We start from the raw sequence: 22,842 nt of genomic DNA on the forward strand, positions 1-22,842 counted from the left end.
TTCCTGCAGTAACACCTGCTGTCTGGTCCCATCAGCTCTGGATGAAGGTCATGGTGGAGCCCTGGTAGATGAACGCTGTGCTCCAGGGCTGCTCCACTGATGAAGGGTCCGGTGTCCAACCAGCAGCATCTCCAGTGATGGACGCATCTGGACCTCACAAATCCTTGTTGTGCAAGGGACTTACCTCTATATAAGAAATGGACGCTGGTTACAAGGTAACGACAACCTCAGACGGCTCCGCTGGAGACCATGGACAAGCGCTGACCGGTAACTGCGGGAATACTGCAGCGTTCAACAATCATCCTGGATATACAGTCTGGGTCCTAAACAGATAGGGTCACATCCCATCTGCATTTTGTGGATCGGATGTGAACCTATTCATTTTTGCAAAAAAATAAATAAAATGCAGGCAGCCCCCCGTGTACAGGCCGCATCTGTATGTCCATGCCGCAGCCCCACAAAAGAATAGGAAACTGATGCAACGCGGACGTTACACGTATGTTTTGCCGACTATAAAATTCATCTGGTCTTCGGAATGCACCGAGAGTCGGCTGTAAGAGGCTCACATCCAGGGCGCCATCACTTCTGCAACACCGTGACTGTGAACGTGTCCGCTCTACAGGCTCTCGTCCGGACCGGTGTTGGGCCCAGTTTCCTCCAAACACCGGACAGGGATAAAGTCTGCTGTTCCGTGTTTGGCCGCGAGCAGATGCGGGTCCTGTCATGGATGTATTACACAGCGGGATTAAAACCTTTGTAAGAAGTAATGGTGGCGGCTGAAGCTCCTTCTCTGTAGAGATCGGCATCTTCCAGAGTTCCTGGAGGCACCGGGGGGTGAGCAGTGGTGCTCTGCAGGTTTTCTGGTCACCCCCTGACATTGAAGACGCAGTGTTAGACCCTCAGAAGGTACTGCTTCTCCTGCAGTGTCCAGAACCCTGCACTGTGGGGACATGGGCCACCATGTCTGTGTGGTCTCCATACTAGCAGCTGGTCATCAGTCATGGTTCCCGATTAACTGAACATTGGAGGAGTGTCTATAGGAACTGTGGGGGTCTACACTACAATGAGTATACCCTCTGCATGACTGGATGGCTCTCAAGTCTACACGAGCTTCCTTCTAGCTGTAGGTGCAGCAGACTGACACTTCTCAATGGGTCCGATGTCCATCCATGACTTCTCAATGGGTCCGATGTCCATCCATGACTTCTCAATGGGTCCGATGTCCATCCATGACTTCTCAATGGGTCCGATGTCCATCCATGACTTCTCAATGGGTCCGATGTCCATCCATGACTTCTCAATGGGTCCGATGTCCATCCATGACTTCTCAATGGGTCCGATGTCCATCCATGACTTCTCAATGGGTCCGATGTCCATCCATGACTTCTCAATGGGTCCGATGTCCATCCATGACTTCTCAATGGGTCCGATGTCCATCCATGACTTCTCAATGGGTCCGATGTCCATCCATGACTTCTCAATGGGTCCGATGTCCATCCATGACTTCTCAATGGGTCCGATGTCCATCCATGACTTCTCAATGGGTCCGATGTCCATCCATGACTTCTCAATGGGTCCGATGTCCATCCATGACTTCTCAATGGGTCCGATGTCCATCCATGACTTCTCAATGGGTCCGATGTCCATCCATGACCTGCTGCTCCTCATGTACAGAATAATCCCTAAACTACAGGGTCATTGGGACCAATGCCTCGTCCGTGGGGCCCCACCAGCACAGTACATGCAGGCTATTGCTCATTCCAGGGGTGCACGTAACACCCATGGCGGTCCCCCCGACCAGATGGAAGGTATTGTGCTATAATAAGCAACTTCTGAAGATCTCTGCTTGCCGGCTCTGGTGTCAAACATGTTCTATTAGAAACTGAAAACCAACCCTGACATCATACTTCTAAGAGCTGAGGGTTAGTGACACTGTAACAGTGCAGGGGGGAGAGCTGCTGCTGGGTGTAGCTTGCAGAGGACTGTCTGATTCATTGTAACGAACCTTCAGCTGTGTGAGGGCCAGGCTCTACGCTAGCTTCGACCACCAGGGTTAATAAATAACTTTCAGTTTTTTCTATATATATATATTTTATTGTGTTGTTTTTTCGGCATGCCCATCAGAAGCAAAGAATACAGAAGAAAACGTCATACAAACATCCCCCGCCAAATAAAACTCACCACCTACACCCAAGTAAAAACCTACCTACACCCTCCTCAGGGGGTTATCAGTTTTTTTCAGTGGCAAAGGGAGGAAAGGTTCCCGAAAGCCATGCATAGCAAAGCGGGAGAGGCAAAGGGGGGCGAGTGCGATCAGCCCCGAAATACACGAGGATGAGCAGCCTGTGCCCTCCGGCCCCCCCCACCACGGACGCTACGTGCAAGGTCTGCTCCGGGGGGAGGAGTGGGAGAAGCATCCGGTCCTGGCTCCCACCTCGCAGCCTCCTCTGTCCTGCATGTAATGAGGGGGTGACAGCGCTCCTCTCTGCACCCGCCATCTTCCTTCGCTCTCGCAGACCACACCAAGTCTCTATTTCTTTGGCTTCTTAAAGAGACTGAGCGTCAGCTTCTTCTTGCCGGAGTTGGGGTCGTTGTCCTCGCCCGTAGACCCGCTGTCCTCGTCTCCCTGGTTCTTCTTGGCGGCCAGCTGTGGGATCCGCGTGCTCTTGGAGTGGTTGTGCTTGGCCTCGGTGCCAGGGGACGGGGTGTCGGCATCGGTGGAGCTCGGGCTGTGGGATCGGGAAGAGTCGGAATGGTGCTGTCCCATCCCGCCCGTGCTGATCTCTCCTAGGGTGAAGGACTTCTCACTGAGCTTCTCCAGCTGGGGGCTGTCGGAAAGTCTCTGGAGGACCCCCGCGGAGCTGGACTGTTCCAGCTGGCGGTTCCCACCGTTGGGGGTCTGGCTACTGGACGGCAGCTCTTCCAGGGTTCGCTGAGACAGCGAGGATTTGGGGATCTTTCCAAAACGAGAATCACCCATGTACGGGATGGAAGAATCCGAATCTGAACGACTCAACTCCCTAAGAAAGAAGGATAGAGGAGACCATCAGAACACGTAGCGGGGGAGGCGCTGTAATGAGGCGCGAGGTTTCACAGTAATGTCAGTACACACCAAACACATATATACAGCAAGTGTCTGTAAGAGGCCATAAAGCTGAGGGTCCCCCCCGCAGTATTATAGAAGGTGCGGGCGCTCCGCCAAGTGTCTGTAAGAGGCCATAAAGCTGAGGGTCCCCCCCGCGGTATTACAGAGGGTGCGGGCGCTCCGCCAAGTGTCTGTAAGAAGCCATAAAGCTGAGGGTCCCCCTGCAGTATTATAGAGGGTGCGGGCGCTCCGCCAAGTGTCTGTAAGAGGCCATAAAGCTGAGGGTCCCCCCTGCAGTATTATAGAGGGTGCGGGCGCTCCGCCAAGTGTCTGTAAGAGGCCATAAAGCTGAGGATCCTCCCTGCAGTATTATAGAGGGTGCGGGCGCTGCGCCAAGTGTCTGTAAGAGGCCATAAAGCTGAGGGTCCCTCCCGCAGTATTATAGAGGGTGCGGGCGCTCCGCCAAGTGTCTGTAAGAGGCCATAAAGCTGAGGGTCCCCTGCAGTATTATAGAGGGTGCGGGCGCTCCGCCAAGTGTCTGTAAGAGGCCATAAAGCTGAGGGTCCCCTCTGCAGTATTATAGAGGGTGCGGGCGCTCCGCCAAGTGTCTGTAAGAGGCCATAAAGCTGAGGGTCCCCCCCGCGGTATTACAGAGGGTGCGGACGCTCCGCCAAGTGTCTGTAAGAAGCCATAAAGCAGAGGGTCCCCCCCGCAGTATTATAGAGGGTGCGGGCGCTCCGCCAAGTGTCTGTAAGAGGCCATAAAGCTGAGGATCCTCCCTGCAGTATTACAGAGGGTGCGGGCGCTCCGCCAAGTGTCTGTAAGAGGCCATAAAGCTGAGGGTCCCCTGCAGTATTATAGAGGGTGCGGGCGCTCCGCCAAGTGTCTGTAAGAGGCCATAAAGCTGAGGGGTCCCCCCCCCCTGCAGTATTATAGAGGGTGCGAGCGCTCCGCCAAGTGTCTGTAAGAGGCCATAAAGCTGAGGGTCCCCCCCCGCAGTATTACAGAGGGTGCAGGCGCTCCGCCAAGTGTCTGTAAGAGGCCATAAAGCTGAGGGTCCCCCCCCCTGCAGTATTATAGAGGGTGCGGGCGCTGCGCCAAGTGTCTGTAAGAGGCCATAAAGCTGAGGGTCCCCCCCCTGCAGTATTATAGAGGGTGCGGGCGCTCCGCCAAGTGTCTGTATGAGGCCATAAAGCTGAGGGTCCCCCCTGCAGTATTATAGAGGGTGCGGGCGCTCCGCCAAGTGTCTGTAAGAGGCCATAAAGCTGAGGGTCCCCCCCCCCTGCAGTATTATAGAGGGTGCGGGCGCTCCGCCAACTGTCTGTAAGAGGCCATAAAGCTGAGGGTCCCCCTGCAGTATTATAGAGGGTGCGGGCGCTGCGCCAAGTGTCTGTAAGAGGTCATAAAGCTGAGGGCCCCCCCTGCAGTATTATAGAGGGTGCGGGCGCTCCGCCAAGTGTCTGTAAGAGGCCATAAAGCTGAGGGTCCCCCCTGCAGTATTATAGAGGGTGCGGGCGCTCCGCCAAGTGTCTGTAAGAGGCTATAAAGCTGAGGGTCCCCCCTGCAGTATTATAGAGGGTGCGGGCGCTCCGCCAAGTGTCTGTAAGAGGCCATAAAGCTGAGGGTCCCCTGCAGTATTATAGAGGGTGCGGGCGCTCCGCCAAGTGTCTGTAAGAGGCCATAAAGCTGAGGGTCCCCTGCAGGATTATAGAGGGTGCGGGCGCTGCGCCAAGTGTCTGTAAGAGGCCATAAAGCTGAGGGTCCCCTGCAGTATTATAGAGGGTGTGGGCGCTCCGCCAAGTGTCTGTAAGAGGCCATAAAGCTGAGGGTCCCCTGCAGTATTATAGAGGGTGCGGGCGCTCCGCCAAGTGTCTGTAAGAGGCCATAAAGCTGAGGGTCCCCCCCTGCAGTATTACAGAGGGTGCGGGTGCTGCGCCAAGTGTCTGTAAGAGGCCATAAAGCTGAGGGTCCCCTGCAGTATTATAGAGGGTGTGGGCGCTCCGCCAAGTGTCTGTAAGAGGCCATAAAGCTGAGGGTCCCCTGCAGTATTATAGAGGGTGCGGGCGCTGCGCCAAGTGTCTGTAAGAGGCCATAAAGCTGAGGGTCCCCCCCTGCAGTATTAGAGGGTGCGGGCGCTCCGCCAAGTGTCTGTAAGAGGCCATAAAGCTGAGGGTCCCCCCCCTGCAGTATTATAGAGGGTGCGGGCGCTCCGCCAAGTGTCTGTAAGAGGCCATAAAGCTGAGGGTCCCCTGCAGTATTATAGAGGGTGCGGGCGCTCCGCCAAGTGTCTGTAAGAGGCCATAAAGCTGAGGGTCCCCCCCCCCCTTGCAGTATTATAGAGGGTGCGGGCGCTCCGCCAAGTGTCTGTAAGAGGCCATAAAGCTGAGGGTCCCCCCTGCAGTATTATAGAGGGTGCGGGCGCTGCGCCAAGTGTCTGTAAGAGGCCATAAAGCTGAGGGTCCCCCCCCCCCTTGCAGTATTATAGAGGGTGCGGGCGCTCCGCCAAGTGTCTGTAAGAGGCCATAAAGCTGAGGGTCCCCCTGCAGTATTATAGAGGGTGCGGGCGCTCCGCCAAGTGTGTGTAAGAGGCCATAAAGCTGAGGGTCCCCCCTGCAGTATTATAGAGGGTGCGGGCGCTCCGCCAAGTGTCTGTAAGAGGCCATAAAGCTGAGGGTCCCCCCTGCAGTATTATAGAGGGTGCGGGCGCTGCGCCAAGTGTCTGTAAGAGGCCATAAAGCTGAGGGTCCCCCCTGCAGTGTTAGAGGGTGCGGGCGCTCCCCAAGTGTCTGTAAGAGGCCATAAAGCTGAGGGTCCCCCCTGCAGTATTATAGAGGGTGCGGGCGCTGCGCCAAGTGTCTGTAAGAGGCCATAAAGCTGAGGGTCCCCTGCAGTATTATAGAGGGTGCGGGCGCTCCGACAAGTGTCTGTAAGAGGCCATAAAGCTGAGGGTCCCCCCTGCAGTATTAAAGAGGGTGCTGGTGCTCCGCCAAGTGTCTGTAAGAGGCCATAAAGCTGAGGGTCCCCCCTGCAGTATTATAGAGGGTGCGGGCGCTGCGCCAAGTGTCTGTAAGAGGCCATAAAGCTGAGGATCCTCCCTGCAGTATTATAGAGGGTGCGGGCGCTCCGCCAAGTGTCTGTAAGAGGCCATAAAGCTGAGGGTCCCCCCCGCAGTATTACAGAGGGTGCGGGCGCTGCGCCAAGTGTCTGTAAGAGGCCATAAAGCTGAGGGTCCCCTGCAGTATTATAGAGGGTGCGGGCGCTGCGCCAAGTGTCTGTAAGAGGCCATAAAGCTGAGGGTCCCCCCCTGCAGTATTACAGAGGGTGCGGGTGCTGCGCCAAGTGTCTGTAAGAGGCCATAAAGCTGAGGGTCCCCTGCAGTATTATAGAGGGTGCGGGCGCTGCGCCAAGTGTCTGTAAGAGGCCATAAAGCTGAGGGTCCCCTGCAGTATTATAGAGGGTGCGGGCGCTCCGCCAAGTGTCTGTAAGAGGCCATAAAGCTGAGGGTCCCCCCCTGCAGTATTATAGAGGGTGCGAGCGCTCCGCCAAGTGTCTGTAAGAGGCCATAAAGCTGAGGGTCCCCCCTGCAGTATTATAGAGGGTGCGGGCGCTGCGCCAAGTGTCTGTAAGAGGCCATAAAGCTGAGGGCCCCCCCTGCAGTATTATAGAGGGTGCGGGCGCTGCGCCAAGTGTCTGTAAGAGGCCATAAAGCTGAGGGTCCCCCCCCCCCCCCCCCTGCAGTATTATAGAGGGTGCGGGCGCTCCGCCAAGTGTCTGTAAGAGGCCATAAAGCTGAGGGTCCCCCCTGCAGTATTATAGAGGGTGCGGGCGCTGCGCCAAGTGTCTGTAAGAGGCCATAAAGCTGAGGGTCCCCCCCTGCAGTATTATAGAGGGTGCGGGCGCTGCGCAGGAGGAGCGCCTCCAGCAGATTGTGAGGGATTCTACAAATTACTGCCGTTCATCCTCCCAGACGACGACTTGTGACTATGTTTAGTCTGGAACGCGCAGGTGTCCGCGGCAGCGCTCCCGTCCGGCAGCCATTGCCTTTTATGTACTAAAATGTCAAAAATTCAGCAAGCGCTGGATTGTGCAGAGCTGACCCCCGTGTCACCTCCTCACTGGGTCACCCGACCTTAACCCATTAGACGCTGCAGCAGAATAAGCAGGACGGGTTGTAATATACACAGCCCCCATCTAATACGGAGTAACTCCAGCCACATCCAGAGCTGCAACCTCAATTCTGCTATTACATCATGTCTTACACTCCAGCCACATCCAGAGCTGCAGTCAGTATTCTGCATTTACATCATCTCTAATACTGTAATCTCACCCAGAGCTTCAGTCACAATTCAGCTGTTAGGTCTTATACTCCAGTCACACTCAAAGCTGCATTTAACATTCTAATTGTTTCCCGTTAGATCTTTCTGCTGGTTCAGTATCTGCACCGAGCAAACAGCTTGAAACGCGTCAACGCCGCGCTGATGAATGCCAAGCTGCAGCCCCCAGAACTGTGACTGAGGCATTGGAGGTGAATAGAGACTATATGATTGAACTGCAGCACTGGATGTGACTGGAGTACAAGATATCATGAATAGTACTATTGTCAGTGCAGCTCTAGATGGGACTGGAGTATACTATGTAATAGGATTGGGACTGCAGCTCTATATTGGATTGGAGTAAAATATGATACTTAAGCAGGACTGTGACTGCAGCCTTATATGTGACTGCTGTTGTGGACTTGCAGGATTGGGACTGCAGCCTTGTATGTGACTGGAGTATATAATATGTAATAGCAGGTGTGTGACTGCAGCTGTGGATGTGACTGGAGTATACGATGCAATAGCAGGTCTGTGACTGCAGCTGTGGATGTGACTGGAGTATACAATGTAATGGCAGGTCTGTGACTGCAGTATATGATGTAATGGCAGGTCTGTGAATGCAGCTCTGGATGGGACTGGAGTATCTAATAGCAGGTCTGTGACTGCAGCTGTGGATGTGACTGGAGTATATAATATGTAATAGCAGGTCTGTGACTGCAGCTCTGAATGTGACAAGTATATAATAGCAGGTCTGTGACTGCAGCTCTGGATGTGACTGAAGTATATAATAGCAGGTCTGTGACTGCAGCTCTGGATGTGACTGGAGTATCTAATAGCAGGTCTGTGACTGCAGCTCTGGATGTGACTGGAGTATCTAATAGCAGGTCTGTGACTGCAGCTCTGGATGTGACTGGAGTATATAATATGTAATAGCAGGTCTGTGACTGCAGCTCTGAATGTGACAAGTATATAATAGCAGGTCTGTGACTGCAGCTCTGGATGTGACTGAAGTATATAATAGCAGGTCTGTGACTGCAGCTCTGGATGTGACTGGAGTATCTAATAGCAGGTCTGTGACTGCAGCTCTGGATGTGACTGGAGTATCTAATAGCAGGTCTGTGACTGCAGCTCTGGATGTGACTGGAGTATATAATATGTAATAGCAGGTCTGTGACTGCAGCTCTGGATGTGACTGAAGTATATAATAGCAGGTCTGTGACTGCAGCTCTGGATGTGACTGGAGAATACGATGCAATAGCAGGTCTGTGACTGCAGCTGTGGATGTGACTGGAGTATACAATGTAATGGCAGGTCTGTGACTGCAGTATATGATGTAATGGCAGGTCTGTGAATGCAGCTCTGGATGGGACTGAAGTATATAATAGCAGGTCTGTGACTGCAGCTCTGGATGTGACTGGAGTATCTAATAGCAGGTCTGTGACTGCCGCTCTGGATGTGACTGGAGTATCTAATAGCAGGTCTGTGACTGCAGCTCTGGATGTGACTGGAGTATCTAATAGCAGGTCTGTGACTGCAGCTCTGGATGTGACTGGAGTATATAATATGTAATAGCAGGTCTGTGACTGCAGCTCTGGATGTGACTGAAGTATATAATAGCAGGTCTGTGACTGCAGCTCTGGATGTGACTGGAGAATACGATGCAATAGCAGGTCTGTGACTGCAGCTGTGGATGTGACTGGAGTATACAATGTAATGGCAGGTCTGTGACTGCAGTATATGATGTAATGGCAGGTCTGTGAATGCAGCTCTGGATGGGACTGGAGTATCTAATAGCAGGTCTGTGACTGCAGCTCTGGATGTGACTGGAGTATCTAATAGCAGGTCTGTGACTGCCGCTCTGGATGTGACTGGAGTATCTAATAGCAGGTCTGTGACTGGAGTATCTAATAGCAGGTCTGTGACTGCAGCTCTGGATGTGACTGGAGTATAGAATATGTAATAGCAGGTCTGTGACTGCAGCTCTGGATGTGACTGGAGCATATGATGTAAAGCAGGTCTGTGACTGCAGCTCTGGATGTGACTGGAGCATATGATGTAATAGCAGGTCTGACTGCAGCTCTGGATGTGACTGGAGTATACGATATGCAATAGCAGGTCTGTGACTTCAGCTCTGGATGTGACTGGAGCATATGATGTAATAGCAGGTTTGAGACTGCAGCTCTGGATGTGACTGGAGCATATGATGTAAAGCAGGTTTGTGACTGCAGCTCTGGATGTGACTGGAGCATATGATGTAATAGCAGGTCTGTGACTGCAGCTCTGGATGTGACTGGAGTATATCATATGTAATAGCAGGTCTGTAACTGCAGCTCTGGATGTGACTGGAGTATATCATATGTAATAGCAGGTCTGTAACTGCAGCTCTGGATGTGACTGGAGTATATCATATGTAATAGCAGGTCTGTGACTGCAGCTCTGGATGTAATAGCAGGTCTGACTGCAGCTCTGGATGTGACTGGAGTATATGATGTAATAGCAGGTCTGTGACTGCAGCTCTGGATGTGACTGGAGTATAACCGATGTTCAGGGTGGAGCTCTGTTTCTAGACAATGAACACGTTGGGGGGCCGCGGGGGGTCCACATACTTTCCCTAATGTTTTAGTTCTTTCACATGGCACGGGGGTCGTTAGTTCCCCCCCTCCTGTGGCGGCTGTACTGACGGGGGAGGGGAGCATGCAGTCACAGTGCAGGCGGGTGTTAGTAACCAGGCAGCGCACACGTCACAGCACGCCCATGCGGCTCTACCCAACGCACGGTGTCCCGGAGGTGAGGTCTGGCGGGGGCAGGTCGGGCAGAGAGTCCATCTGCAGGTAGTAGGTGGTGGACTGGTGGAAATAGACGGGCAGGGCGTGCGGTGGGGGAGGGGGGCAGGCGGTGGTGCCGGAGGAGCCGGGAGGATGATGCTCGGAGCTGAAGGACTGTCCGTGAGAAAGGCTGCGCATACGGTGGAGCGACACTTTGCTGGGCCGGTACATGACCGGGGGGCTGGCCTCAGACTGGCCGACCACGTGACCTTCTACCAACCTCTGCGATCCCAGCGTGGAGAGCGGCGAGTCCGTGTGCCGGTGGCGGAGCGAGGGCGCTGAGGAGAGAAGAGACAACACGATGTCAGCAGAGACTGTGCCCCAGTACAAACCAGTATCGTCAGTGACTCCCAGACCTTCCCAGCATGCACAGCAGTGGGGTGAGTGAACATGCCGCCACATGACGCCACAGACAACATTAGTCTTGAAGATCCGTGAAAGCAGAGGACGTGACGTCTCCTCCGGGGCCCCTCCAGGACAATGGGGCGAGTACTGGTCCGAAAGAGCTCCCATGGGATCGGGGATGATGGGGGTGACCCGCTGTGTGAAATGGCCAGGGATGATGAGAGTGATCTATTGTGTGCGATGTGGGCTGTCAGACGGAGCTCTTGGGGTCACGGATGATGGGAGTGATACATATTGGACAGGTGTGACCAGGGTCTTAGGTGTACCACCCCCCCGAGCCTCCTGACGCCGCTGTGCCAGCGGTTAGATGCCCCGGTGCACGGTGGCAGCAGGAAGGTGATGGGTTATAGTACAGATACATGGACCAAACCAGAAAACTTCCAGAGGGCGGAATCCTCGGAGCAGGTGGACGGGCGCTCGCTGTACCGGCGTCCCATGAGCCAGGCGGCGTCTGTCTCAACCGGGAGAGAAATGTTCAGTGAGGGAGATCAGAGGCCGCCCCCCGGAAGGGCCACCTCGGCAGCGGTGTAGCCCGGGCATAACACCCATCATCCACTGAGCGTCACCCCCCGCCAGGACACTTACACTGCATGCTGATCGGAGAGATGATCTCCTCATCTAGGTCATCCAGGTCGTCACTCATGATAAAGTGGGTGGGTGCAGGCCGGGCCCCGCCCATCAGAACCGGGTCCATGTTTAAGGACGTCATCAGGGAATGCAGACCCGGGTTATTGACAATCTGGAAACCGCAGAGCATCTCAATCTGGTGCCAGCGGTGCAAGCGCTCTCGTAGCGCTGCGGTCACCTCACTGAGGGCCTGCCTGGGGAGGGGGACAGGACAGATCAGCCACGGAACATGACACGGGGGGGCAGTGCGAGCGGAGGGCTCCTTTATAACGCACTTACTTTGCAGACAGGATCTTATGGTCCACGTCATCCAGCGAGGAGGAGTGCGCCACGTGGAAGGTCCCGAATAACGTGTTCCTCTTCTTCTTAATCTTCTCTGCCTGGAAGGAAAGCACACGATGTGGTGAATGAGACGGAGAGGGCAGCAGCGGCGGCCGCACAGGGAACGCTCCCGAGATCCGCACCCCTTCCTTGGCCAGCATCAGCTGCTTCTCCGCGCTCTGCTTCTTGATGTTGTAGTACGTGACCTCCACCTCGTGGGTCAGCTGCAGCCACTTCTGTAAGGCCTCCGGGGCCGACCAATTACTGTGAGACTCCAGCTCCTTCTCCGCGTTCCTCAGAGCCATGCGCACCTGCGGGGGGGACAGACGAGTCAAGCCGGGGGCCACGGCGTGGGGCACCACTAGTGATACAGGTAATGCACCCTGAACACTGATAATATAGGGGTGCGGCCCTGGGCACTAGTAATACAGGTAATGCACCCTGAACACTGTGACAATACAGGGGTGCAGGGGCACTAGTAATACAGGTAATGCACCCTGAACACTGATAATATAGGGGTGCGGCCCTGGGCACTAGTAATACAGGTAATGCACCCTGAACACTGTGACAATACAGGGGTGCAGGGGCACTAGTAATACAGGTAATGCACCCTGAACACTGATAATACAGGGGTGCGGTCCTGGGCACTAGTAATACAGGTAATGTACCCTGAACACTGATAATACAGGGGTGCGGCCCTGGGCACTAGTAATACAGGTAATGTACCCTGAACACTGATAATACAGGGGTGCGGCCCTGGGCACTAGTAATACAGGTAATGTACCCTGAACACTGATAATACAGGGGTGCGGCCCTGGGCACTAGTAATACAGGTAATGTACCCTGAACACTGATAATACAGGGGTGCGGCCCTGGGCACTAGTAATATAGGTAATGCACCCTGAACACTGATAATACAGGGGTGCGGCCCTGGGCACTAGTAATACAGGTAATGTACCCTGAACACTGATAATACAGGGGTGCGGCCCTGGGCACTAGTAATACAGGTAATGTACCCTGAACACTGATAATACAGGGGTGCAGCCCTGGGCACTAGTAATACAGGTAATGTACCCTGAACACTGATAATACAGGGGTGCGGTCCTGGGCACTAGTAATACAGGTAATGCACCCTGAACACTGATAATACAGGGGTGCGGCCCTGGGCACTAGTAATACAGGTAATGTACCCTGAACACTGATAATACAGGGGTGCAGCCCTGGGCACTAGTAATACAGGTAATGTACCCTGAACACTGATAATACAGGGGTGCGGCCCTGGGCACTAGTAATACAGGTAATGCACCCTGAACACTGATAATACAGGGGTGCGGGGGCACTAGTAATACAGGTAATGCACCCTGAACACTGATAATACAGGGGTGCGGCCCTGGGCACTAGTAATACAGGTAATGTACCCTGAACACTGATAATACAGGGGTGCAGCCCTGGGCACTAGTAATACAGGTAATGTACCCTGAACACTGATAATACAGGGGTGCAGCCCTGGGCACTAGTAATACAGGTAATGTACCCTGAACACTGATAATACAGGGGTGCGGCCCTGGGCACTAGTAATACAGGTAATGCACCCTGAACACTGATAATACAGGGGTGCAGCCCTGGGCACTAGTAATACAGGTAATGTACCCTGAACACTGATAATACAGGGGTGCGGGGGCACTAGTAATACAGGTAATGCACCCTGAACACTGATAATACAGGGGTGCGGTCCTGGGCACTAGTAATACAGGTAATGTACCCTGAACACTGATAATACAGGGGTGCAGCCCTGGGCACTAGTAATACAGGTAATGTACCCTGAACACTGATAATACAGGGGTGCGGGGGCACTAGTAATACAGGTAATGCACCCTGAACACTGATAATACAGGGGTGCGGCCCTGGGCACTAGTAATACAGGTAATGTACCCTGAACACTGATAATACAGGGGTGCGGTCCTGGGCACTAGTAATACAGGTAATGCACCCTGAACACTGAGAATACAGGGGTGCGGCCCTGGGCACTAGTAATACAGGTAATGTACCCTGAACACTGATAATACAGGGGTGCGGCCCTGGGCACTAGTAATACAGGTAATGCACCCTGAACACTGTGATAATACAGGGGTACGGTCCTGGGCACTAGTAATACAGATAATGTACCCTGAACACTGATAATACAGGGGTGCGGGGGCACTAGTAATACAGGTAATGTACCCTGAACACTGATAATACAGGGGTGCGGTCCTGGGCACTAGTAATACAGGTAATGCACTCTGAACACTGTGATAATACAGGGGTGCGGTCCTGGGCACTAGTAATACAGGTAATGTACCCTGAACACTGTGATAATACAGGGGTGCGGTCCTGGGCACTAGTAATACAGGTAATGTACCCTGAACACTGATAATACAGGGGTGCGGCCCTGGGCACTAGTAATACAGGTAATGCACCCTGAACACTGATAATACAGGGGTGCAGCCCTGGGCACTAGTAATACAGATAATACAGGGGTACAGCCCTGGGCACTCGTAATACAGGTAATACAGGGGTACAGCCCTGGGCACTAGTAATACAGGTAATACAGGGGTGCAGGGGCACTAGTAATACAGGTAATGCACCCTGAACACTGATAATACAGGGGTGCAGGGGCACTAGTAATACAGGTAATACAGGGGTGCAGCCCTGGGCACTAGTAATACAGGTAATGCACCCTGAACACTGTGATAATACAGGGGTGCAGCCCTGGGCACTAGTAATACAGGTAACATAGGGGTACAGCCCTGGGCACTAGTAATACAGATAATATAGGGGTACAGCCCTGGGCACTAGTAATACAGGTAATGCACCCTGAACACTGTGATAATACAGGGGTGCGGCCCTGGGCACTAGTAATACAGGTAATATAGGGGTGCAGCCCTGGGCACTAGTAATACAGGGGTACAGCCCTGGGCACTAGTAATACAGGTAACATAGGGGTACAGCCCTGGGCACTAGTAATACAGATAATATAGGGGTGCAGTCCTGGGCACTAGTAATACAGGTAATATAGGGGTACAGCCCTGGGCACTAGTAATACAGGTAATGCACCCTGAACACTGTGATAATATAGGGGTACAGCCCTGGGCACTAGTAATACAGGTAACATAGGGGTACAGCCCTGGGCACTAGTAATACAAGTAATATAGGGGTGCAGCCCTGGGCACTAGTAATACAGGTAACATAGGGGTACAGCCCTGGGCACTAGTAATACAGATAATATAGGGGTACAGCCCTGGGCACTAGTAATACAGGTAATGCACCCTGAACACTGTGATAATACAGGGGTGCGGCCCTGGGCACTAGTAATACAGGTAATATAGGGGTGCAGCCCTGTGCACTAGTAATACAGGGGTACAGCCCTGGGCACTAGTAATACAGGTAACATAGGGGTACAGCCCTGGGCACTAGTAATACAGATAATATAGGGGTGCAGTCCTGGGCACTAGTAATACAGGTAATATAGGGGTACAGCCCTGGGCACTAGTAATACAGGTAATGCACCCTGAACACTGTGATAATACAGGGGTGCAGCCCTGGGCACTAGTAATACAGGTAACATAGGGGTACAGCCCTGGGCACTAGTAATACAGGTAATATAGGGGTGCAGCCCTGGGCACTAGTAATACAGGTAATGCACCCTGAACACTGTGATAATACAGGGGTGCGGCCCTGGGCACTAGTAATACAGGTAATATAGGGGTGCAGCCCTGGGCACTAGTAATACAGGGGTACAGCCCTGGGCACTAGTAATACAGGTAACATAGGGGTACAGCCCTGGGCACTAGTAATACAGGTAATATAGGGGTGCAGCCCTGGGCACTAGTAATACAGGTAATGCACCCTGAACACTGTGATAATATAGGGGTACAGTCCTGGGCACTAGTAATACAGGTAACATAGGGGTACAGCCCTGGGCACTAGTAATACAGGTAACATAGGGGTACAGCCCTGGGCACTAGTAATACAGGTAACATAGGGGTACAGTCCTGGGCACTAGTAATACAGGTAACATAGGGGTACAGTCCTGGGCACTAGTAATACAGGTAACATAGGGGTGCAGCCCTGGGCACTAGTAATACAGGTAACATAGGGGTGCAGTCCTGGGCACTAGTAATACAGGTAACATAGGGGTACAGTCCTGGGCACTAGTAATACAGGTAACATAGGGGTGCAGCCCTGGGCACTAGTAATACAGGTAATATAGGGGTACAGCCCTGGGCACTAGTAATACAGGTAACATAGGGGTACAGTCCTGGGCACTAGTAATACAGGTAACATAGGGGTACAGTCCTGGGCACTAGTAATACAGGTAACATAGGGGTACAGTCCTGGGCACTAGTAATACAGGTAACATAGGGGTGCAGCCCTGGGCACTAGTAATACAGATAATATAGGGGTGCAGCCCTGGGCACTAGTAATACAGGTAACATAGGGGTGCAGTCCTGGGCACTAGTAATACAGGTAACATAGGGGTACAGTCCTGGGCACTAGTAATACAGGTAACATAGGGGTGCAGCCCTGGGCACTAGTAATACAGGTAATATAGGGGTACAGCCCTGGGCACTAGTAATACAGGTAACATAGGGGTACAGTCCTGGGCACTAGTAATACAGGTAACATAGGGGTACAGTCCTGGGCACTAGTAATACAGGTAACATAGGGGTGCAGCCCTGGGCACTAGTAATACAGGTAACATAGGGGTGCAGTCCTGGGCACTAGTAATACAGGTAACATAGGGGTACAGTCCTGGGCACTAGTAATACAGGTAACATAGGGGTGCAGCCCTGGGCACTAGTAATACAGGTAATATAGGGGTACAGCCCTGGGCACTAGTAATACAGGTAACATAGGGGTACAGTCCTGGGCACTAGTAATACAGGTAACATAGGGGTACAGTCCTGGGCACTAGTAATACAGGTAACATAGGGGTACAGCCCTGGGCACTAGTAATACAGGTAACATAGGGGTACAGTCCTGGGCACTAGTAATACAGGTAACATAGAGGTACAGTCCTGGGCACTAGTAATACAGGTAACATAGGGGTACAGTCCTGGGCACTAGTAATACAGATAATATCCCCTGAACACTGTGATACTTGTGGGGGGGTACAGTCCTGGGCACTAGTTATGCGGGTAACATAGGGGTACAGTCCTGGGCACTAGTTATGCGGGTAACATAGGGGTACAGTCCTGGGCACTAGTTATGCGGGTAACATAGGGGTACAGCCCTGGGCACTAGTCATGCGGGTTCTCACCTGCTCCAGCTCCTGCTCGGCGTACTTCTGCCGGCTCAGCTCGTTCTCCGTTCCCTCTCGCAGCTCCCGCAGCCTCTGCGCCTCCTGTTTGGCCAAACTGATCTCATTCTGCAGCTTCTTCTCCAGATGGACCTTCTCCACCTCCACAGTGCGGTGCTCCTCCTGGGCCTTCTGGAGTCTGCAGACAGGACAGGGGCTTGTTAGGGAGACAGAGTACAGGTGCGGGTACAGGTTGATGAGCTTTCACTATAGGGGCAAATAATCATCAGGGTGGGTGAAGGTGCAAACGAGACGGCAAGTGGAGCAAGCACTAGAGTAACAGCTGCCAGGCATCTGGACAACTCTTCAGGGCCAATCCCATGGAGGAGAGGTTCAGTCCTTTCCCACTTTGTTTACCTTGGCATTAACATGTAGAGTTTTTCTCAATGAGGGCACACATCCAGGGTGGGGGTGCAGGTATCCTCATTGTGCCAGCCTGAGCAGAGATACACACACTTGGCACCACCATCCAAGCCTTGATAAGTACCCAGTGACCCATGCTGTCCAGCTGCAGGCTGCACTACCCTCTGCTCACCACTAGAGGTCACTGTGGCTGCAGGCTGCACTACCCTCTGCTCACCACTAGAGGTCACTGTGGCTGCACTACCCTCTGCTCACCACTAGAGGTCACTGTGGCTGCACTACCCTCTGCTCACCACTAGAGGTCACTGTGGCTGCACTACCCTCTGCTCACCACTAGAGGTCACTGTGGCTGCACTACCCTCTGCTCACCACTAGAGGTCACTGTGGCTGCACTACCCTCTGCTCACCACTAGAGGTCACTGTGGCTGCACTACCCTCTGCTCACCACTAGAGGTCACTGTGGCTGCACTACCCTCTGCTCACCACTAGAGGTCACTGTGGCTGCACTACCTTCTGCTCACCACTAGAGGTCACTGTGGCTGCACTACCCTCTGCTCACCACTAGAGGTCACTGTGGCTGCACTACCCTCTGCTCACCACTAGAGGTCACTGTGGCTGCACTACCCTCTGCTCACCACTAGAGGTCACTGTGGCTGCACTACCCTCTGCTCACCACTAGAGGTCACTGTGGCTGCACTACCCTCTGCTCACCACTAGAGGTCACTGTGGCTGCACTACCCTCTGCTCACCACTAGAGGTCACTGTGGCTGCACTACCCTCTGCTCACCACTAGAGGTCACTGTGGCTGCACTACCCTCTGCTCACAACTAGAGGTCCCTGTGGCTGCAGGCTCGCTTCCAGTTCACAGGCCACATTCCTCCGATGAGTGATCAGGGGATGCGCGGCTCTGAGCGGTCTCCAGAAGGAATGTCCGGTGCCCGCTGAGTCACCGCCATTTAAAGGGGACATATGGTGGTGAACCAGCTGCTAAACAGGTGCTCTTTAAAAAGGAAGGGGGAGGGGCGTCTGGGAATGTGGAGTAAACACAAAGATGATGAGAGTGTGTGTTTTGATTTCCTAGACCCCCAACTAGCTGCCCCATGTCTACGGAGGACCCCCAACTAGCTGCCCCATGTCTACGGAGGACCCCCAACTAGCTGCCCCATGTCTACGGAGGACCCCCAACTAGCTGCCCCATGTCTACGGAGGACCCCCAACTAGCTGCCCCATGTCTACGGAGGACCCCCAACTAGCTGCCCCATGTCTACGGAGGACCCCCAACTAGCTGCCCCATGTCTACGGAGGACCCCCAACTAGCTGCCCCATGTCTACGGAGCCCCCCCAACTAGCTGCCCCATGTCTACGGAGGACCCCCAACTAGCTGCCCCATGTCTACGGAGGACCCCCAACTAGCTGCCCCATGTCTACGGAGCCCCCCCAACTAGCTGCCCCATGTCTACGGAGCCCCCCCCCCAACTAGCTGCCCCATGTCTACGGAGCCCCCCCCCAACTAGCTGCCCCATGTCTACGGAGCCCCCCCCCCAACTAGCTGCCCCATGTCTACGGAGGACCCCCAACTAGCTGCCCCATGTCTACGGAGGACCCCCAACTAGCTGCCCCATGTCTACGGAGGACCCCCAACTAGCTGCCCCATGTCTACGGAGGACCCCCAACTAGCTGCCCCATGTCTACGGAGCCCCCCCCAACTAGCTGCCCCATGTCTACGGAGCCCCCCCAACTAGCTGCCCCATGTCTACGGAGCCCCCCCCAACTAGCTGCCCCATGTCTACGGAGCCCCCCCCAACTAGCTGCCCCATGTCTACGGAGCCCCCCCAACTACCTGCCCCATGTGTACGGAGCCCCCCGATGTGCCTCCAGCCTCCCAGTCTGTAAGGTGGTGCCTGGCGCTGCCCCCCTCGCTGGCACAGTATGGGGTGTATACAGTAAATACAGGGGACGGATGTGAGGGCAGAAGGATCTAACTATAGAAGGGCGGCCGCCCGTGAAGAGAGCGGCTCCAGACCTGGCGCCCGTCCTGTGTTTATAACATCATATTCACAGAGGAGGGCAGCAGTGCGCACACTCAGCTCAGCTACATCGCGGATGATATGGAGGGGTCCAGGGGCCCGATCACCCACCTCTCCTGCAGATCGTGCAGGCTCTGCTCGGCCCGGTGCAGTCCGTCCAGGTCCTTCATCATCTTCTTCATGTGCTCTTTCGAGTAGCGGTTCTGTATGTAGGCGAACCAGCAGCCCCCCACCCCGATGACGATGGAGACCACCAGCATGAAGTCCTTGAGGTGGTTATGGCGGGTCACTGAGGAGAGACAGGACAGGCGTGAGGGCCGCCCGTGATATCAACCCACCCGGGCCCCCCCATTATACTGCAGTCTTTGCCCCCATATGGTGAGGGGGAGCCGCGCGGTCGTGTCACTATGCGGGGTCAGAAAGAGAAACGCGGCATTGTGGGTAATAACGGAGAACTGTATTCCCCCAGAACGCACTGGGGGTATTGGGGCGCCCGCCACCCCCTGCTGTGCCCTGCGGCACGTAACCTGCGGATGCGACAGCCACACGCCTCCTCCCCGAGGACCCCGCTTCCTCCCATTATGCAGAGCTGGCCGGGATCCTGCGCTCTGCTGCTCCGGTCGGCTTTCATTCCGTGTGAAATTATTAAGTAAACGGCCTAAAAATAATCCAGAGCTTATCGGAGCGTCACCGGCCTGGAGCACGATGTGCTATAGAGGTGGGTGACCCCCCCCCCCCGCAACAACGGGGGCCCGATGAAAACTATTCCCCCGCCGCCCAGGTCATCGCCCCCCCTCAGCTCCCCGACCACAGGGTCGACGCGCCCCCCCCCCCCCCCCCCCCAGGGTCACCGCCCTGCAAGATAAATCAATGTCACTGAAGGAAGAGCAAACACCACAGAGCAAATGTTTACAAAGAGGAAAACACAGAATAAGGTTCCCAGGGCGACACCAACACAGGGGCCCCGGGAGAGATCCCCCCCACAGAGCACAGCTCCAGCTCCTCCATCCCCAAAACCAGCCCCCGAGGTACCCCCACAGAGCACAGCACCTCCAGCTCCCCACCCTCCCCCGAAGGTACCCCCACAGAGCACAGCTCCTCCAGCTCCCCAACCACCCCCGGGGTACCCCCACAGAGCACAGCTCCTCCAGCTCCCCACCCACCCCCCAGGGTACCCCCACAGAGCACAGCTCCTCCAGCTCCCCAACCACCCCCGGGGTACCCCCACAGAGCACAGCTCCTCCAGCTCCCCACCCACCCCCCAGGGTACCCCCACAGAGCACAGCTCCTCCAGCTCCCCACCCACCCCCCAGGGTACCCCCACAGAGCACAGCTCCTCCAGCTCCCCAACCACCCCCGGGGTACCCCCACAGAGCACAGCTCCTCCAGCTCCCCACCCACCCCCCAGGGTACCCCCACAGAGCACAGCTCCTCCAGCTCCCCACCCTCCCCCGGGGTACCCCCACAGAGCACAGCTCCTCCAGCTCCCCACCCTCCCCCGGGGTACCCCCACAGAGCACAGCTCCTCCAGCTCCCCACCCTCCCCCAGGGTACCCCCACAGAGCACAGCTCCTCCAGCTCCCCACCCTCCCCCGGGGTACCCCCACAGAGCACAGCTCCTGCAGCTCCCCACCCTCCCCCGGGGTACCCCCACAGAGCACAGCTCCTCCATCCCCCCCAACCAGCCCCCGGGGTACCCCCACAGAGCACAGCTCCTCCATCCCCCCAACCAGCCCCCGAGGTACCCCCACAGAGCACAGCTACTCCATCCCCCCAACCAGCCCCCGAGGTACCCCCACAGAGCACAGCTCCTCCATCCCCCCAACCAGCCCCCGAGGTACCCCCACAAAGCACAGCTCCTCCATCCCCCCAACCAGCCCCCGAGGTACCCCCACAAAGCACAGCTCCTCCATGCCCCCCAACCAGCCCCCGAGGTACCCCCACAAAGCACAGCTCCTCCATGCCCCCCAACCAGCCCCCGAGGTACCCCCACAAAGCACAGCTCCTCCATCCCCCCCAACCAGCCCACGAGGTAACACCACAGAGCACAGCTCCTCCATCCCCCCCAACCAGCCCCCGAGGTACCCCCACAGAGCACAGCTCCTCCAGCCCCCCAACCAGCCCCCGAGGTACCCCCACAGAGCACAGCTACTCCATCCCCCCAACCACCCCCCGTGGTACCCCCACAGAGCACAGCTACTCCATACCCCCAACCAGCCCCCGAGGTACCCCCACAAAGCACAGCTACTCCATACCCCCAACCAGCCCCCGAGGTAACACCACAGAGCACAGCTCCTCCACCTCCCCAACCAACCCCCGGGTAACCCCACAAAGCACAGCTCCTACAGACTCCTGTACGCAGCGTATGTGACCAGAGGTGCGCTGGGGTACAGTGCTGTAATTCCAGAACTTGGGAAAGCTGGGTTAAACCCCATGGAATGGCGGCCATATTGGTTCACACTCCGCTTTCCCAGGCACAGATATAACCAACGACCCGGCGCAGGGGTGACGGGTACTCACACAGAGGGGGTCCGAACAGCACCGTGTCCAGCGCCTTCAGCTGCAGCTTCTGCCGGTGGCTGCGGTCCGTCATCTTCAGCAGCGTTCCCGTCATGGTGGCGTTCGTTATCGCTAACCTAAGAGGAGCAGGACAATGGCGGTCAGTGACGCGAGCGCTCACAGTAACACAAAACCATGGCGACCAATCACACGCTCTGTCAATCCCGGTCACCACGGAGACTGTCGTCACACCCGGCGCCGCTATTCCTCGCACGGTCGGATAACCACTTAACACAAGGTAGGTCCAGAGATCAGGCCATGGACAGGTTATAATCTACAGCCTATAACGCACCGGCCCGATCCCCCCCCCCCCCCCCATATAACGGCTGCATTATTACAAGACGACTGCGACTGTCGACATTTAACCGCGTGGATCCCAACTGGACAATGTAAGCGTGTGCGTACCAGAGCCGCGGGCGGATTGGCTGCATTATCATCTGACCAATGAGGAGGAGATCCCAGGACCACGACTAATGTGAACAGCGGTGAAGATCTCAGGAGATCAGCTGCTTACAGATCCCACAGAACTCATCCCAGATCCTGAGGATCCAGCATAGAAAATAGATCTCGGATCCCAAATGGAGCAGAGACAACGTGATCCAGAGCATGTAGCATAGAATCCGGGCCAGTCATCTCAGATCCCAGAGATCCAGCCAGACGCTCATTACTAATCCACAGGATCCAGCACAGAAACAGTGTGGACACCAAGACCAGAACTCAGGCAGCCAGAATTCATGGCAGATCCCTGTGACCCAGCATAGTAAAAGCGTCACCCATCTCAGATCCCAGGGATCAACCATAGATTGGGATCCAACAGTGATGTGCCAGCCAGGCATACAAGGTCTCAGAGATCCAGCATGAAAACAGGTTCTGTTAATCCACTACAGAACCACTACCCGGGATCCAGCCTGCTGGAGGATGGGGATTACTCTCCTGGAGATCCCAGAGAAGAGATCCGGGCCAAAGGAGGAGAATA

General features: G+C 55.0%; 1 protein-coding gene across 5 annotated transcripts in view; it reads right to left on the reverse strand.

Moving 5' to 3' along the window:
* Positions 1–2,065: 2,065 nt before the first annotated feature.
* The window catches only part of STIM1 (stromal interaction molecule 1), a 39,765-nt gene continuing 18,988 nt past the window's right edge, over positions 2,066–22,842 (reverse strand). Inside the window, exons 5-13 of one of the 5 annotated variants that reach the window (XM_044303871.1) lie at positions 21,828–21,943; positions 19,419–19,596; positions 16,879–17,056; positions 11,723–11,890; positions 11,538–11,638; positions 11,217–11,452; positions 11,002–11,082; positions 10,168–10,504; positions 2,066–3,020 (exon numbers count right to left, since the gene is read on the reverse strand). In XM_044303871.1, coding sequence (XP_044159806.1) covers positions 2,531–3,020; positions 10,168–10,504; positions 11,002–11,082; positions 11,217–11,452; positions 11,538–11,638; positions 11,723–11,890; positions 16,879–17,056; positions 19,419–19,596; positions 21,828–21,943 — 1,885 coding nt within the window. In that variant the 3' untranslated portion in view covers positions 2,066–2,530. The remainder of the gene's footprint in view (positions 3,021–10,167; positions 10,505–11,001; positions 11,083–11,216; positions 11,453–11,537; positions 11,639–11,722; positions 11,891–16,878; positions 17,057–19,418; positions 19,597–21,827; positions 21,944–22,842) is intronic. The other 4 variants (XM_044303881.1, XM_044303897.1, XM_044303889.1 and 1 more) reach the window with 4 other exon arrangements.

Source organism: Bufo gargarizans, chromosome 1 (assembly GCF_014858855.1).
Source record: "Bufo gargarizans isolate SCDJY-AF-19 chromosome 1, ASM1485885v1, whole genome shotgun sequence".
NCBI lineage: Eukaryota > Metazoa > Chordata > Amphibia > Anura > Bufonidae > Bufo > Bufo gargarizans.